The sequence below is a fragment of the Gadus morhua genome, chromosome 9 (assembly GCF_902167405.1).
Source record: "Gadus morhua chromosome 9, gadMor3.0, whole genome shotgun sequence".
Lineage (NCBI taxonomy): Eukaryota > Metazoa > Chordata > Actinopteri > Gadiformes > Gadidae > Gadus > Gadus morhua.
Genome location: NC_044056.1, coordinates 22,479,648 through 22,498,121, shown reverse-complemented (window position 1 = coordinate 22,498,121; position 18,474 = coordinate 22,479,648). Strand labels below are relative to the sequence as shown.

The 18,474-nt window shown below is 45.7% G+C and overlaps 2 protein-coding genes and 1 non-coding gene across 3 annotated transcripts; 2 read left to right on the top strand and 1 right to left on the bottom strand.

Annotated features, from left to right (window-relative positions):
• Positions 1-747: 747 nt before the first annotated feature.
• Positions 748-4,846, bottom strand: ddb2 (damage-specific DNA binding protein 2). Its single transcript, XM_030366782.1, has 11 exons — positions 4,723-4,846; positions 4,531-4,629; positions 4,344-4,432; positions 4,070-4,261; positions 3,724-3,890; positions 3,491-3,590; positions 3,203-3,380; positions 2,334-2,479; positions 1,940-2,095; positions 1,318-1,363; positions 748-1,218 (listed from the first exon to the last, which is right to left on the bottom strand). The coding sequence occupies exons 2-11, from the start codon at positions 4,553-4,555 to the stop codon at positions 950-952; spliced, it is 1,368 nt and encodes a 455-aa protein (XP_030222642.1). The 5' UTR covers positions 4,556-4,629; positions 4,723-4,846; the 3' UTR covers positions 748-949.
• A 60-nt stretch (positions 4,847-4,906) lies between these two features.
• Positions 4,907-15,400, top strand: kif23 (kinesin family member 23). The gene is given in 27 exon segments (XM_030366163.1): positions 4,907-5,017; positions 5,131-5,194; positions 5,484-5,612; positions 5,725-5,830; positions 6,001-6,137; positions 6,279-6,391; positions 6,773-6,943; positions 7,573-7,685; positions 7,925-8,046; positions 8,164-8,266; positions 8,362-8,441; positions 8,542-8,562; positions 8,564-8,662; positions 8,744-8,900; positions 9,122-9,283; positions 9,378-9,544; positions 9,990-10,163; positions 11,217-11,276; positions 11,278-11,428; positions 11,865-12,001; positions 12,254-12,542; positions 12,545-12,628; positions 12,631-12,653; positions 14,141-14,229; positions 14,638-14,713; positions 14,810-14,880; positions 14,972-15,400. Coding segments are annotated over 27 exon segments (2,919 nt in total). The 5' UTR covers positions 4,907-5,012; the 3' UTR covers positions 14,988-15,400.
• Positions 7,733-7,835, top strand: LOC115551696 (Z30 small nucleolar RNA). Its single transcript, XR_003978193.1, has one exon. It is a non-coding gene; the product is annotated as a Z30 small nucleolar RNA (small nucleolar RNA).
• Positions 15,401-18,474: the final 3,074 nt, after the last annotated feature.

Sequence of the window (18,474 nt, the reverse complement as noted above, 5' to 3'; positions counted from 1 at the left end):
CAGTTTACTGGAATAGCTCAAAGGTGCATCTCCTGAACCATGAACTGGCAAGTATATATATAGCTGGAGCACAACACAATGTTACATTGTCTGAGAATTTGTGGCCCAACAGACAGGAACGTCAGGAGGTGTAGGATGACTGCACTGTAATTCCTACAGCAATGCATGTACAGTTTACCCTAAGGAGATTTTCCTATGTTCACATTTCTAGCAATGACATGGTCTGTCAACAAATTACAGTGCAAACAGTCAAAGCGTAAATGTGAATCTTGTCCAGTCTCTTGCAATCAATCTCCCACATACACTAAGGTGTAACTTAGAATTTACAATAATTGTCTTCAAAACTTTAGCCATGGTTTACATCAGAACATCCCTCCAGAGTACACTGTTATATTGACAACATGACGAAGCAATTTGACTGTCTTATCCATCCACAATGACACAAGGACTTGTCATTTTGATAATAAGTTAATTGACACAGATATTTACTTTTGAGAAACAAACTAAGGATTTTGAGCAAGAGACTTGCTTTTGCATGAAATCCATGGTGCTTCGCTATTTGTACGAATTATTTTGAGAAATGCACTTACTGTTTTGCAAATTTCAATTCTGATCTAAGAAATGTACCAAAGCGACTGAGAAAAACTAATTCAGTTGTTTGCAATTAGCAACCTCGCTACTAGATACCACTTAATGCTACACACTGCAACTTTTAACATGCTTTCTAAACATAAAATAATAATCAAATCATCAAATAACCTTTTATTTAACAACAGTACAAAAAACATAAAAGTATACAATAGAATTTGTTCGCCTGTATAACCTTAGGCTTAAGTGAATGGACAAATCCCTGGAGAGTGCTACAACCTGAATGATCACATGTACAAGAACATCCGGTACCTTATATACAAATAAACAACACCAATCAGCATCTTCCATGGGTCCGTCTTTACTTCTTCTTTCCTCTCTGTGCTTTAGTCTTCACCGTGCTCTTGGACCTGGTCTTGGCCACAGTCTGTGTCTCTCCCTCCTCCAGGGCAGATCTCTTCTTCCTCAGCCTTGCGTCCCCAGCCGCAGACCTCCCCTCCCTGGGAGGCCGCGTCGGCCTGCTGCCCCGCTGGCCCCTGGAGCTCGTGTCCCTGGACCCCTCTCCCTCAGTCGGCTCACCGCGCTCCCTCCATGGGGAGCCGTCCCACTTCCACACCAGGATGTTGCTCCCTGCGGTGCACACGGCCACCTGGTTAAGCACCGTACGGATGCACCCATGGTTCCGTGTTTCTGAATTGAATTCAGGTTTCAGTTTCAGTTTCAACTCACCCATTCCAGAGGCTATGACATCACCTCTCGGGTTGAATTTGTTGACCTGCAACACATCAATAAAGTACAGATGTCGAAAGTGTCGTAATATTAATCGTAACTATATAATTATATTAACAAGGTTTATATCATTACTAGTCAATTGAAAAGGAATTTGTATACATTCTCCTAGGACCTAGAGGTAGTTTTTATTTGCACTGAGGCCAAACTACTGACTATTTGTTGTTTAGATTCCTTTAACTGTCTTGCTGCCCTGCATGCAGCCTTGCAGACATGTCCACTTCACCCATAGTGTATTGCAAATGAACTTGGTCTCTCCCGCCATGGCTGACTTTTGCCCTGGCTAGTCAGAAACTCTCCTAGATGGTCACTCCCCCTCACCTTTGTTTCCTTTGTTGTTACTGCCCACAATGTGAACGTTTCCTTATAACAATTATGTACACCCATTGTCTCATGGAATGCTTGCTTGGTAAATTGCTGCCTGTATCTTCCCATGATCATACTCTAAAATTAAATCAAATACTTTGCTGTCAAGCAAGTGTCCAAAAATAATTGATTCCTTATCAGACAGTAACAAAGACACTTAAAGCCCAGTGCTCTTGAACCTATCTCACATACTCACAGGGATGATCCCAGAGGCACTGGGATCTTGCATTTGACACACCAGCTCTGCTGTGTTGGCATCATACACATCCACACTCCTCACATCCCCGGGGCAGACTTTATCGTTTGGATAGCGGCCAACCACGATGAGGTCGTACACGGGGTGCCACGTGGCCTGTGGACGTATGGTTGAACATATGAGAGCCACGCAGTGAAATAAGTCCCGTGTTCAGAATGTTTCAACCCCCTGCCGACAGTAAGATGCCTTCGACCCCAGCTGTTTATTCATCACATGTATGTATGCCAGACATGCAGTCGCTTTGGAGATAAACTTCTGCTACGTAACTTTATAGCAAACAGCCACTGCGATTACTAAAACCATGACAGATGATATTGTTGGAGGGGGAACCCACTTTGATGGGTGTGAGATGTTGAAATTGCCGGTGTGGGTGTTGGATGACATGCTGTGGTCTGGACCAATCAGAAGAGCAGAAGACCCGGATCTGGTCTCGCTGGTCAGTGGTGAGCAGCTTTGAGCAGTCAGAAGGGTTGAAGTATGCTGTGGGAGAAAACAAACAGTGCTTTGTTAAAGGGTTGATATCATGCTTTTTCAACTTTTTCCTTTGCTTTAGAATATTATATGATGTATACATGTTTTACGTCTGCTAAGCTCAAAAAATTAAGTCTGAGCCAGGGGGAGTCTTCGCGCCCAACGAGAACGACCCTCAATAAGCGCGTGAAACAGCTTGTTTGCTGTCAAACTTTACTTCCGTAACGGTGTGATGTCAGTGGGAGTGGGAAGTCGCGCTTCCCGGCAACCCGCAATGATCACAATTTATTTCCGCCACACACACCAAGCTTTCGACCAATCGCCACCGAGTGGGCGTGCTGACCAATCACAGCAGACTGGGCCACTCGGGGAGGGGGACCTTTAAGCGACATGATACATGTCTGAATGTTTTTGAAAAATGCCAAATTTGCTTTTGCTAAAATGAACAGTGTGAGAATAATAAGGGGCATTTTAACATAGTCATGTAACCCTATTCTAGTAGTACCCCCAAATGCAATTATTAATCCTAAAAAAGCATGATAAGGGATCTGTTAATAAAGTCGACCTGCACACTGTTACTTTCCTATTGCAGCCATTTACTCATTAGAGGACATCTGAGCTGGAAAGAAAACTCATCTGTCAATCGCTCAAGGGACATGTTCTCTGTTAATTCAATTTATTCGGGTCAATCTTTGTTTTCATTGTACATCACTTTCCCATATTTGAATGTACCTGAGTTCACAGCCCTGTCATGTGGCATCTCATGGAGGAAGCTTTTCTTGTCCTTTATGTTTCTCAAATCCCAGAGTTTGACTGTGTGGTCCACCGAGGCAGTAACCATCAGCCAATCACATCGGGGATTGAACTCTGCGTGCGTCACTTTAGCTTTGTGCAACTTGTCGCTAAAGATCTAGGATCAAGCAAACAAATGTGTTTTGATAGCTAAAAGAGGACATTGTTACAGGAGCACATAAACATATTTATTATAACATGTATATATTTTATTCTGGGGTTCTTTACTTTTTGGCCTTCCAGACTCAGTAATGACAACTGTCCAACATTGTCCCCAGTCACCAGCATCTGTCTGCTGACAGACACGTCTACACAGCAGTACCAGTAGCTGGAAGGGAAGACGTTGCCATGTTTTAACCGAGAAGGGCTGTCAAAGGACACATCAATCTGGAAATACACTAAATGTGTGAAAGTATTTGTAGCATAAACAAACAGCCTTGGCGTTTGATCTCAAAGCTCACCAGACATCGTGGTAGTCATGGCTACAGTCTTTAGTGGTGGACAGGACGGTGGACGTGCAGTGCTCAAAGCTCCGCAGCGACAGAGTGCCGTCACCAGAGGCTGTGTATACCTTGGAGAGGTCCGTTGGACAGAACTTCATCCCTCCAATGAAGTCTCCAGCTCCTTTCTGGGCACAACAAGACAAACGCATCATTTTCACAGAGGAATTGCTCCTGCTCAATTGCTATCTCTAGCACCCCCATCTCATTAACGATGAGAAGTGATGAAATGATTCTACACAGTGGCTGATATGTAGTGTGTGAATTGTAAATGATGACCAGTGACCACAGTTTATGCCTTTCTCACCCCTTGAATGAAAGTGACCTTGTTGAGGCCATCGAAGTTCCAGAGCATGATGTCCCCGCCCTTGGAGCCCACAGCCAGGGTGGTGGGGTGAGTAGGGTGCCATTCAAGCACAGTGATTCTGCGGTTAAACGGGCTGGCAGTTCGGTGGAGACTGTGGGACTCAAGGGAGCGAACGAATGGTTCCTGGAGGCACTGAAACAGCAGTTTTACAAGATAGTGATTGAGACTGCAGTGTCACCTTGGAAAAATCACCATCCATGAATATAAATCTTACCTGTCGAATTTGGGAATGGAGGCTTTCCCCCAGAGTGCTCTTATAAATGTAGTGCAAGATGCTTCTGGGCCCGCCTCTCCTGTAGGTTCCTGATAAATAGTTTGTAGAGGAGTCGTTGAAGGAAATTTTATTAAATACTGCATATAGTTTTGGCCGTATACGCTATACCTGAGCCAGCAATACATACCTGCTTTTGTGGTCTTCCCCGTCATATTGCGTACTTTCTTTTTAGCAATAGTTCGCCCGGAACTCAATGATTCACTTCATTTTACTTTTCATCTTCTCTCTGTGGAATGTAAGCATCGTTGTGCAAAAAACAGTTATAAGTAGTTTTCGAAGATAAAGTCAATCAGAAAATTCAATGTCAAATCAAGCTTACGTATGTCGTTGTTCGCTGGAAGAACCCCCTTGTTCCTGGACCTAATCGTACACGTGAGTACATGTAATGTTTTGTAACTTGTCGTGTGGTACCGTTGGTGAACGGTAGGTGGCAGTGCTACCGTTGAATGCGCACCTTTTTTTTTTTCCGGAAATAACGGCGGAAACATGTGATCGCCTGTGGTCCAATATGATTGGATGAAACCGATCATTTTGAAATACGACGTTTAAGTTCTAGGCGGCGGTACCGGGAAGCTTGTTGAGTAAACAAGACCGTAGTTAACGAGAAACATGATGTGAGTATCACCTCTTCTTTTCAAACAATCGACTATTTTCAATCCTTTATTTAACGCAGATTCTGAACCAAAACACATACGTTTTCCTTAATGTTCAATCGTAACTGTTGCAGGAAGGGAAGAACCGCCCGCAGACCTCAGAAGAAGCAGAGCAGCAACGAGAGAGATCCAGTGGGGGTGAGTCCTACTTTATTTCCCTTATTTTCACACAGAAGGACAGAGATCTGAATATCTTTGTAATGGTGTTGTTGCCTTGTTTGGCTGTATTTAACTGTCTGACTGACGGCAACATGAATGTCTGGACAGCACTGAATCAGATTAAGTGATTCTTCATGGTATTGTCGAGATAACGGCTGCGGTGACGACATTTTGTTTGTTAATTGGATGCCAAGATACGGTGTCCTGTGGTAAAATCAGAAGTCAACATTGTATCCGAACCAGGCTAACTTGCTTGTCTCCGTGCCAGGTGTACTGCCGAGTGCGACCTCTAGGTGCGGATGATAAGGAATGCTGTGTTGAGGTGATCTCGAGCTCCACCGTTCAGCTGCATACGCCCGACGGGCTCAAGGTCAATCGAAATGGAGAGTTCAAAGAGGTATACAACGCTGCATGTGTTCAAGTATTGAGTATCAATATTCAAAACAAGTGTTATTATTTTTGAAAACGGTACTGGACACATTAACAAAAAAATTATATTTGTTCTTCAGACACAATACTCTTTTAAGAAAGTGTATGGCATTCAAACATCCCAGATGGAACTGTTTGAAGACGTGGCGAAACCTCTTGTGGATGACCTGGTCCGTGGCAAAAATGGTGAGGGACTCGATAATGGAATTATCTATATTTTTTGACGTCTACTTCTATAGTTTTTTCTGTTGTCATACTAATCAATGAGCAAAATGCACTTTTAATATCCAAATGGTTCTGATTTTCAGGTGACGTAATATAATGTACTTTAATCTATGATATTTTCTGTGTTCCAGGGCTGCTATTTACATACGGAGTTACAGGAAGTGGCAAAACCTTCACGATGACTGGCTCCCCAGGCCAGGGGGGTCTTTTGCCCCGGTCCCTTGACATGATCTTCAACAGTATCGGCCCCTACCAGGCAAAACGATTTGTAAGGCGTTAAACAACAACTTTATATTGGTTTAAAATTATGAATATTCAAACGTGTCGATGTAGTTCTTGGAAATAGAAGGTGCTTTCTGCTTTGCATTAGTGACTCTATTCATATCTTCTTTTTCTTTCCCCCTCCAAGGTTTTTAAGACGGATGATAAGAATGGCCTGGATGTACAGAGTCAAATCGATGCATTGTTGGAACGCCAAAGGCAGGACAACATTCCCTCTGCTCCCAAAACACCCTCATCCAGGTTGGTAACTATTGGAATCAGTTTATTTTAGTACATCTTATTACACACAAGAATACAATTCTTAGGCTTGGTTCCTCAACAGCCACAACGCAGCAACAATGCAAGATAAAGTAAATGGAGATAAGTTAAAAATAAGTTGCAGCATCGATAGATCATAATAATAATAAAAATAATGATAATAATAAAAATAATGATGATAATAATAATAATAAAATAAAGTAGGTAATAAGTTGAGGAGCTAAAGCAGTGGTCATAAGTAATGAGGTATAAAGTGTTTGAGTGGTAGTGGTACTAGCCACGGTTGACTCACGAGTCCCGCTGTGTGGGTGCTGGTGCTCAATGGTGAACCCCTACCAGTCTAACCTCTTACCACGTGTTCAGGCAGAAGTTGGACCCTGAGTTTCGGGACATGATGAACCCAGAGGAAGCCTGCAGGTCAGAGGGGGTGGACGAGGACAGCAGCTATGGCGTATTTGTCTCCTACATCGAAATCTACAACAACTACATCTTCGATCTGCTCGAGGAAACGCCCTACGACCCAATCAGACCAAAGTAGGTTCTTGCAATGGTAACAAATTGGAATAAACAAATTCATTATTATTTAAAGACCATTGTTTTTCGAATACCTTAATGTGTAAATGTTTTAAAAAATGTTAAGGCTGTTTTCCTACTGAACTTTAGTAAATTCAGTTCTATTTCTTGGTAGCCTAGTTGAGGGAAACATATTTTTGTTTTTACTGTTAGGTGGAATGGAGGTACCCCCAACACTGACTTCATGTACGTGAAGAGTGAACCCCCCCCCTCTAGCTTCCCAGTGTGTCTGTCTGTTTGTCTCTGACTCGTCGGATTCGTCAATGCTTGATTTGTGGTCCAAAAGCTGTTTGTTACCAAAGCTTTTAAATCAATTCCGATGGCTGCAATGTCCCATTGGATGGCATCCCTTACTGTTGACCTTAATCAACTTCCTTCACACCGATGGTGGCAGCGCCCCCCATTACCCAAATGCTCCCCCTTCCTTCAGTATCAGCCTTCATCATTGCATGACTTCACCTCTCCCGCTCAGTGGCTGCAATCAAGTTATCCCGTTGCTCCCCTGCTTCACTACATCATCGATCAGCTTCGTAGTTGAAGGTGCCTTCTGTGGCTCTGCTATTGACTGTTCGTCCTCGTCTCTCCTCCAGACCACCGCAGTCCAAAATCCTCAGAGAGGACCAGAACCACAACATGTATGTTGCTGGATGCACAGAAGTGGAGGTCAAAACTACAGAGGAGGCCTTTGAGGTGTTCTGGAGAGGCAAGTCGAGCAGATGTACAATGTGCTTCAATATAATAACCCTCACACTGCAGTGATGATCCGTGTTTCGGACCTGGCATGGCTCCTTGCCCCCTTGCGGGGTGGCGCTCTGGCCAGGGAATGACATGAATCTATCTTCTCTCTGAGCAGGCTAGAGGCAGGAATGAACCGGTTTAACGAGGCCAGGTCGACCGTACGTCTGTGAATACACGTGATTGAAAAGTGTGTTCTGCCCCCAGGTCAGAAGAAAAGGCGGATCGCCAACACCCAGCTGAACAAAGAGTCCAGCCGCTCTCACAGTGTCTTCATCATCAAACTGGCCCAGGCGCCCCTGGACGCAGACGGGGACAACATCCTTCAGGTGAGGTCACGTCCGGAAACCCCCCAGACCCCTCTCTGTTTTGACCAGGCCCGCAGGCCTCGTAGGTGGTGGTGGTGAGACTGTAGTCTGATACTAACGGTCCCTGTCTCTGTCCAGGATAAGAGCCAGGTGGCGGTGAGCCAGCTGTGCCTGGTGGACCTGGCGGGCAGCGAGCGCACTAGCAGGACCCGGGCCGATGGCAACCGTCTCCGCGAAGCCGGTAACGTTCCTCCCAAACCAACAGGCTACTCCATTCTGGGGGGGGGGGGCATGATGATGTTGTAGGCAGCATTGTTACAACTTGGTGCTTTGCAGGTAACATCAACCAGTCCTTGATGACTCTGAGGACGTGTATTGAAGTCTTGCGGGAGAACCAGATGTGCGGCACAAACAAGGTTGGTATTTGCAGCGATGCCTCTGAGCATCCATGCATCCATACGATCTCTGTGTGTTTGTCCGTGTGTGTTTATTCCTGTGTTCTTCTGCCCCCAACAGATGGTTCCCTATAGGGACTCTAAAAGTCACCCACCTCTTCAAAAACTACTTTGATGGGGAAGGCAAAGTGAGAATGATCGTGTGCATCAATCCGAAGGCGGAAGACTTTGAGGAAACCATGGTAATGTCCTTTCCTCCTCCATTCTCTTTGCCGCTTTCTTACTCCACAGGTTTTATTTTGATGTCCTGTCTATGTGCACAGCTGGTGATGCGATTTGCGGAGATGACCCAGGAAGTGGAAGTGGCGCGGCCGGCCGACAGGCCAGTGTGTGGCTTCGCTGCAGGCCGGCGACAGAGGAACCAGGCCTCTAAAGACGACCCCGCCCGCAGGGTCGATGAGCGGGGCCCAGCAGACCGAGGTGACTGCCGTGGCACACTATGGTTGCGTTTTATATTCCGGAACGTGTGTGTGTGTGTGTGTGTGGACTGACCGACTGACTGACTGGTCTTTATGCTCTAAATCTGAGTCAGTCAAAGTCAACTCGGAAGAAGGTAGCGAGCACGAGAAACCAAACGACAACGAAAAGAGAGACGGTGGCCTTCTGAGCAGGCTAGAAAGGTAACATTTGTTGTCCTCCAGACTTCACCACCACCCTGGGCCAACTGCTGCACAGCATACCCCCGCTGCCCTGCTGTGAGCTGACGGACCCCCACGACGACACCACCCTGCCCCGGGTCATCGAGGCGCTGGAGAAGAGGCAGCGGATCAGGCAGATGATCATCGACCAGTACAAACAAGCAGGTGGGCTCAGAGGGCCGTAGGGGCTGGTGTAGACAAGTCTCCCCGCCGGGTCTGTCGACAGCTCCTTCACTCACCGATCCTTCTCACTCCTCAGCCAACGTGATGAGGTCCTCGCTCAAGGAGCTGGACGGCAGCCTCTTCAACAAGGAGGACTTCATCAACAAGCAGAATGGCAAGCTGGCGGAGAAGGACCGGCAGATTCAGAGCCAGAAAGCCGACATGGAGCGCTTGGAAAAGAAGACCAAGATGCAAGAATATAAGGTGCGAGGACAAACTATTGGAAATGTCCCTTCTAATAATGGTTTGTTGTTATGTGGTCTCAGCCATGAAACCAGTTCTATGGATACTAATGCAACTGATGCTTAAACTAGTCATTTCCCAGGTTTAGACCAGGCCAAAGGTTAATGTTTTCTACGAGAGTAGCTAGAAGTCTGCAATAGACCCATCCGACCACCTTCGTGTCTACTAGCAATACCTAGCTGTGTACCTGCCACTTCTTCAGTGGACATCTGTTGAACCAGGTTATCAGGACACTTAACTACCTAACATATTTCTTAGGGGAACAAGTGAATTGACCCTCCTGGATTCAATATGTGTATCAATGTTTTCTCATTTCGCTGTCCTGTACGTATTACTGCCATGACTCAAAGTTCCCACCCGGGATCAGAGTGCGTTTGGGGTCTAATGTGGTCCGTCCCTGGTCCAGATCGAGGTGCTACAGAAGACCACCAACATCTACGAGGTGGACAAGCGGTCCCTGCAGCAGGAGCTGGAGACGCGGGAGTCGCGGCTGAAGAGGGAGCACGTGGACAAGAAGCGGATGGAGCAGCGGATGCAGGGCATGGTGTCGGACACGCAGCACAAGTGGGAGAAGGAATGCGTACGTAGACGGCCTCCCTACATGGGCCCTGCTCCTCGCTCTTCGTTTTTACACGTGACTTGCCCTTGTTGCACGTTTAAAGGGGTGTTATGGTCACCAGCTAACCACAAAATCTGCCCTTCCCTGTGCCGTGGTGACATCACGAGTGGGCGTGTCCACCTAGATGAATGATTGATAGAACAGTCTGCAAGCCTACCCAGTGGACTGTAGCAAATGTTGCTTATCAATCCATCACAGGGTAGGGCTAGAGCTAGGTGAACACATGAGTTGTCACTTAAGCACAGAAAATGCAGATTTCAAACGGCTTGTAATGGCTAATCACACTCGCATAGGGTTGCCGCGGTGTGGACATTTTCACACCGAGTAATACGCTCGTGTCAACACCGGTATAAACGATATTAACTTTGAAACTATGGTCAACCGCCATCTTCTCCGTCAACTATCCTCTCACTCGGTGGCAGCGGCTGGCAGCGACGCCAATTTTCGGCGTCTTATAACGTTCTTTATATAATAGTATAATGTAATTTTATAAATCATAATATCACGGCCAAAAAGCTCTGTGCGCCTCCGGATGGCCGTAGCGCGGGGAGCTCACGTAGGGATTGGGGCTTCGCGGGGTTTGTTTACCGGCGTTTGCCATGGTTACCGGTCTTGTAAGGGAGCGCGTCAATTCTTCGGCGCGCCAATTCTCCCGTACAGAGCAGAAACTGTGGCCTATTCTACGCATTTTAATTTTCTTAATAATAATTATATAATTCAGTAAATTCATTTTTACTGAATTTGTTTTTTATTGCTGAAAAAAAAAGAAAAAACTCGGTTGTTGCCGGTGTGCAACACAGAGTAGACGGTGTTGGCCTCAACACCGGTAATACCGTATACCGCTGCAACCCTACACTCACAACTGGTGCATAATATCAACCTCTTTAACAACCTGCACTATGTAAGCTTTCCCATGAGCAGCATCTGGTGACCTATCCCCCATGTCGGGCGTCCTCGGTTCCTCGGGGGCCCCCCCAGAGCTCTCTAACGCTGTCTGTCTGCCGCGCTGTGCAGGAGCGCCGCGTCAACGCCAAGCAGCTGGAGATGCAGAACAAGCTGTGGGTGAAGAACGAAGAAGCTGAAGCAGCTCAAGGCCATCGTCACAGAGACCAAGGGGCCCCCGGCCCCGCCCCCCGACACCCCCCAGCGGCAGGCCCGTCCTCAGCGGCCCCACCGCGAGGAGCGCCTTCCCGCCAAGAGATCTGCGTCGCCCTCGGCCGATGCCCGTAAGTCGTCCTCCCCTCTGATCCAAGGAGCTGCCATGCAGGCTCTGTCACCAGGCTCCTGATGACCTCCTGTCCAAGGGGACAGTCACATCAGCTTTAAGCCTACTATCAACGCTTTCATTACATTAGTTAAAAAATTCATATTGTATTTATTGTATGGTATATCCTTTGAATTAATATTACTAATCTTATGCTTAATGTCCTTTTTAAATTGGTCGTGTCACGATGAGACTATTGACTGTTCTTCCGCATGTTTACTAACTATAATTACTATGTTACTAACTACTATATGTACTGCGTGTGTCACCAGACCACCCACCACCAGCAGCCAGGGTGGAAGTCCCCCAGGTCAGGTCAGCGTGAGGTACCAGACTAGGCAACAGACTAGGCGACAGACTAGGCCTCCCTCCCGACCAGCGCTCCACGCTCCACTGAGCCCTGGTCCTCCTGTGGCTCTGCGTGGGGCCGGGTGCGGCCCCGGTTCCCTCTGAGGACCCCCGAGGCGGGCAGGCCGGCCAGGTCTGTGATCGGGAGGCAGTGGAGGAGGCCGGCTCACGCTCGCCCCCTCGCCGTGTACGTGGGCTCAAGAGGGAGCTTGCTGGGTCAGTGCAGTTGTAGTGGCAGAAAGCACACAAGATGATACAAGTTGTTGATTGGAGGATAGTTTAGTCATGTTTGTTTCCTGAAGCAACATGAGTCACATGAGGCAGGGCGCGATCGAAACATTCCAAGTGTAGCTGGATGAATCACAGACAGAAGGATACTAAGTTCAGTCAATACTGAAATGTGTTTCCTACCCTCACGTTAACCACCTAATAACCCAACCTTGACAACGCATGTTTTCTAACCGCTGGGCTGTTAAACAGGCCTCTGCCCCCGCTGGTAACTGCCCCCCCTGGTAACTCTGCCCTCCTGGTAGACTGCCCCCCTCTGGTAACTGGCCTCCTGGTAACTCTTGCCCTCCCTGCTCCGTGGGTCTTCTGTCGAGCAGACCACCACGGCCTGTGCGTGCGCTCACCGGAGGGTCGCGCTCCGCCGCGGGGAGAAGTGGGTGGGGACCACAAGCCGGCCTCCAGCGTGGACCTGGGCACCATGCTGCAGCCCAGCATCCCCAACTCCTCAAGGTGTCGGCCGCCAGCGAGAAGGTCCTGTCCAAGTGTGACCGCTACGTCCTGACCCACCAGGAGGTGGCCTCCGATGGGAGATCCAGACCAAACTCATCAAGGTAATCCATGAGTACACTTAAACGAAGTACACTATCCGCACTCACTAAGTGCGCTGATTTTCAAATGTCAGTGTCAGGGTCAAATCAAATACTCCCGTGATGACAGAAAATAACGATCACGACTGCCGCCGCGGCTCCTCCCCCGCAATTAAACATCCCGCTTTGAACGGTGAACTCTTTACGCCTAACTGCTATAAAAGCTATAAAGACTACAAAAATTAGTATTAATGCAGGCTATGTGGAAAATGTGCCGATTTCGGCTCAGCCTGGCCTCCGCCCTCTTCCGCTACGTAGCTAAAATGGCTGCCGTTGAGTACGAAAAGTGTACGACGATCCACACTTGGCGATTTGACCGTTTTGAGTACACCATCCAGGTCCTTTCAGTACACTTATTTTCGCCCGATCTGAATCGGAACGCCCTACTTACTCAAACTTAGGCTAGTAAGTACGTATAGTATGGATATTGGAACACGGAACTGGTGAATGGCTGCGTCCTGGTGAATGGTTGAGTCCTGACTCTTAAACTGTTATTATACTCACTACAAGGCGCTTTCAATGAATGAAAGTTCATAGAACGATTATCACGTTATCTCTGTCTTTACCACATTGACCTTACCCGGGACAGATCGGTTCCTTTAACCGATCTAAGGTGTTGTCTAGGGATGTAAACCGATGACTGTTTGACCGATGGTTGACCGTATCAACGTTAACCGATTATTCTTGTCAGTTAAAAAAAAATTCGGGTCGTAATGGACTGTGGAGTGTGTGTTGTTTTCACTTCAAACAAAAAGATGATCAGATGAGGTTGACTTATTGGAAGTTGGACGGACCAACGCGTCTCTAGCCCACTGTTTAATTTCTCCTCAAGTCTTAATTATTCCCGCATGCGAGCGCCGGACCAATATGATCTCTAAATTATTATGGACAGTAGACTAAACGCTATAAGACTACACGTTAGCCATCTCATTCCAAGGTCTTTTTGTATGAAGTGAAAAAAATTATCCCTCACACTAAATTTTTTCCATCTCCCCCAAACTGAAACAAGCGAATCTCTTGCGAAGCCGCGGCAATGTTTCAAAATGATCTAACGCTGCCCTCTTCCGATTGGGCCCCGCTCTCTACACACGGTTCAACTTGCAGTAAGCATGCCTCGTGTTTCAATTCAACACGAGGTCGTGCCGCGGGTTAGAGCCACTTGCCTCTCACTCGGAGTGTGTGTGTGGAGTCGGAGGGCAAGAACGGGGAGAGAGATAAGCAGAGTTACGAAATAGCAGCCGGCTGGCGCGGCTCGAAATGGCTGTTATTTCAAATTGCACATTTTAATCTGATCGTTAACCGGTATTAACCGTTAATGAGGCTCATGGGCGGTAACAAGAATAGTTTTCCTTTTTGCCAATCCCTAGTGATGAAAGGGTGATGTATAATCCGGGCACACCTGATCAGCTCCATGACTGAGGCAGCACCCCCACTGTGTGTTTGTGTTCCAGGGCGAGGTTATTAAGACCCGAGGGGGCGGTCAGTCGGTCCAGTTCACCGATATCGAGACGCTGAGGCAGCAGCTCACCACGGCGCCCAGGTAAAGACACCAGCACCCTGAGATCACCGCCATCGGCTGGTCCCCTGACCGGCCTGCTTACGTCTTCTAGAGGAGAAGTTTGGCACGGTCATGAGACAGAATAACGTGATTGAAGAGAGATGGACGTAACACAAACCTTGCAGCGGTCTTTTGTGGACATTTCTGGCACCTTCAAGATTTTCTTAACTTTGCATATTACGGCGTTGCGAATACTGTGTGACTAGTCGGGAATTAATTGTGTGTCAGTAGTCAGCAATCAAATTACATGGGTTATCTACTTTATGTAGACCAAACTTGTCTGGTCCAAAGGAACGTTCAGTGACAAAGTGTAAAACAAGTCGGCCAGCTGGAATAAAATTGACTTTTTTTGAAATACGACGCCTGCTTTACTCTGTCGCTGTCCTGCAGCCGTAAGAGGAGGTCCTCCGAGGGGAGCCCTCAGAGTTCAGACCAGGGCGGGCAGTGGACCGACGTAGAGACAAGGGTAAGAGGAGTGAGACGTCGACCGGCGGTGGAATGCTGTGTGATTCATGGTGATTTCCGGGGCGCCGTATGTGACTTCTACTCTCCGCCCTCCTAGTGTGCTGTTGGCGTGGAGATGAGGGCCGGCTCCAACATGGGGCCCGGTTATGAGCACCGAGGATTTGTCAAGTAAGCAGCTCTCTCCCTCAGTGCAACATTAAGAGAAGTGGTGACTGCTTTAAAAGGAATTGTTTCATGGTTTTATGTTGTTTCTTTTCAGACGGAGAAAGCCCTGAAGTGGAACTCCTCGACCTGCTGACCCTCTCCTGTCTCAGAAGTGCAATAGTGGAACTCCTTACCTTTTTTAGCTCTTGTATTCTTATCTGTATGATTACTATGTTTTTTATTTGCAACTGTATGTTGGTCTGTATACCAAAGTGTGAAGAAAAAATGTTATTTAAAATGTTACTCAATCGATGTGGCTAAAATATAAGTCATGTTTTTTTATATATTTCACTTTTTCAACTCTTTCTTTCTTGCCACATAGGAATTAAGTAGATTTTTATCACTACAGACCTGGTATTAATGGTCTTTGTATATGTTTTTCTTTTCTACGACTTTTTTTATATCAGCTATTTGTACAACCAGCAGGCTGACTTTGCATTGCCATGTTGCAGCGGATAAAGGTGTTTTCATCCTAGAAAAAAGATATACAGGTGCTGGTCATATTATTAGAATATCATGAAAAAGTTGATTTATTTCATTAATTCCATTTAGAAAGTCAAACCTGTAGAATGTATACATTCATTCCAAACAGACTGATACATTATAAGTGTTTTTTGCCAAAAAGAATATGATTATAGCTGACAACCAATGAAAACCCTAAATTCAACATCTCAGAAAATTAGTATATGGTGAAAAGGTCAGATATTGAAGACACCTGTGCACACTCTAATTAAGCTACTAACTCAAAACACCTGGAAAGCCTTTAAATGGGTCTCTCGTTTTGATTCTGTATGACACACAATCATGGGGGAAGACTGCTGACTTGACAACTGTCCAAAAGATGACCATTGATACTTTAAAGAAGGAGGGCAAGACACAAAAGTCATTGCCAAAGAGGTTGGATGTTCCCAGAGCTCTGTGTCCAAGCACATTAATAGAGAGGCGAAGGGAAGAAAAGATGTGGTAGAAAAGAGTGTACAAGCAAGAGGGAAAACGCGCCCTGGAGAGGGATTGTCAAACAAAACCGATTCAAAAATGTGGGGGAGATCCACAAAGAGTGGACTGTAGCTGGAGTCAGTGCTTCAAGAAGCACACACACACCGACGTATGCAAGATAGGGCTTCAGCTGTCGCATTCCTCGTGTAAAGCCACTCTTGAATAGAGACAACGTTCAAAAGCGTCTCGCCTGGCTCAGACAAAAAAGGACTGGACTGCTGCTGAGTGGTCCAAAGTTATGTTTTCAGATGAAAGTAACTTTTGTATCTCCTTTGGAAATCAAGTCCCAGAGTCTGGAGGAAGACAGGAGAGGCACAGAATCCACGTTGCCTGAAGTCCAGTGTAAAATGTCCACAGTCAGTAATGGTCTGGGTGCCATGTCAATCTGCTGCTGTTGGTCCACTGTGTTTCCTGAGGTCCAGGGGTCAATGCAGCAGTCTACCAGGAAGTTTAGAACACTTTATATGCTGCCTTGCCGTGGACCAACTTTATGGATGTGACGAATTTCATTTCCAAAGACTTTGCACCTGCACACAGTGGCCAAATCTACCAGTACCTGGTTTAAAGGACTCATGGTATCCCCTCCTTCTTGAATTGGCCTGCAAATCACGCCTGACCTTAACCCCATAAGAAAACCCTATGGGGTATTGTGAAAGCGGAAGCATGCGAGATGCCAGACCCAACAGATGCTGAAGAGGCTGAAGGGCCACTATTAAAAGCAACCTGGGCTCTCGTAACAACCTGAAGGAGTGCAACAGACTTGGTCGACTCCATGCCACGCCGTATTGCTTGCAGCAATTCAAGGCAAAAAGGAGCTTCAACTAAGTATTGATTGCCATACATGCTGAAACTTTCCATGTTCTAGTCACTTTTCAGTTGCCCACATTTCTAAAAAAATCATTTTTTGTACTAGTCGTAACTAATATCTAATTTTCTGAGATACTGAATTTGGGATTTTCAGTAATTGTCAGTACTAATCATCCAAATTAAAAGAAATAAAACATTTCAAATATATCACTCCTGTGTGTAATGAATTGGATATAATATGTAAGTTTCACGTTCTGAATATATTACTGAAATAAATCAACTTTTTCATGATATTCTAGATAATTTGACCAGCACCTGTATATTGCTGATCTTGACTACAAGGCTGGTTCGAAATAAATAACCTCCGTTTTGATATCACTATTGCAAGCCTTTGATTTTTATCATTGCAAAATATTTGTATCTTGCTGTAGTTAAACTGCCATGAAACGTTCCACATACATGTTTTCCTATTTGCCTTTCAACATGCAAATTTACGGAAAAGGATAGGTCCACATGTGATCTTCGTTTAAAGGTCAGAATTCTGGAGTTTAATCTCAACTCACAAAAAAAAGACACGTGGCCCTCAGCCTCATCCGTCTACGGAACCCCTTCGAACCATGGCTTCGAACATGTAAAAACGTCCTAACATCCGACTTCCTCTGTCAGTGCCTGCCTAATATCCGTTGTGTCATAAAGTGAATATCGCTGAACTTGGTTCCTTACAGTAGGGGTTCCCAACCTTTATTGTTTCAAGGACTGTCTCATATTCATATAACACATTGGAGGGACGGTGATCAATTTGAATGCCTTAATTTTAAGATTTAAACAAAGGATATATGTTCAAATTAAGGAACTTTCCTTCTTCGGCCTGTGAGATGAAAGTGAGAATTCTGACCTTGTTCTCAAAAAAAAATCCCTTGTGAAAAAAATTTGGCCCTAATCCTCTTCCGTACGAACAGGTTTAGCTTTGGCGACAGTTTAATAGCCTATCTATGGTTGTTGGAAAATAACTAACGATTATTAATTTACGTTAGGGAACTATTCTAGTTCTTGATCCCAGATGAGGATCATTTTTATTATATGTATGTGGCGATGTCCAGCCACTAGATGGCGCCACTACACCACTGTTGGACTTTCATTATGGAGAACTGAGGCGCTGCAGCTGTTTTCTACAACGCTGTCACTCATTTTTTTTTACGTGGAGGATTGTTATTTTCTAAAATATTATACAACCAATATATTGTAACTAACTTATTTGCAGCAGGTTTCTCTTTATTTATCAGTGGTTGGATCTGCTCAAGTATTTATGATTTAGATGTAGAAGTAACACCAAAGCCCTATAGGTCTATATTCCCTGCCATGCTTCCTGTTATGGAAAGTTGCTTTTCTGTGTTTACGAAATAAACAATTAAATTTGAATTTGAACAAATTACAAACTGTGAGGTTTGACTGTGTTTTTCCAGTTTATTAGCATTGTTCACAAGGCTTACTATTCCAAACTACAGTGTTGGATGTTTTCCTCAATGAAGGTCCCAGGGGAGTAATTAATGCCATGTACAGTAGATTGATATGTTTGGTCCCACGGATGAGGCACGCATAAATAAACGTGATGGTTTCATAGCTTCAATGCAGAATCTGCGGATTAAAATGCATTAATAGCAGTTCAGAAAAATCAAAACAAGCTTTCCTGAAATGCCATTGGATAAACACCTTATTTACTTGTTAGCTCCGCTGATCCTGCCGTTGATCAAATAT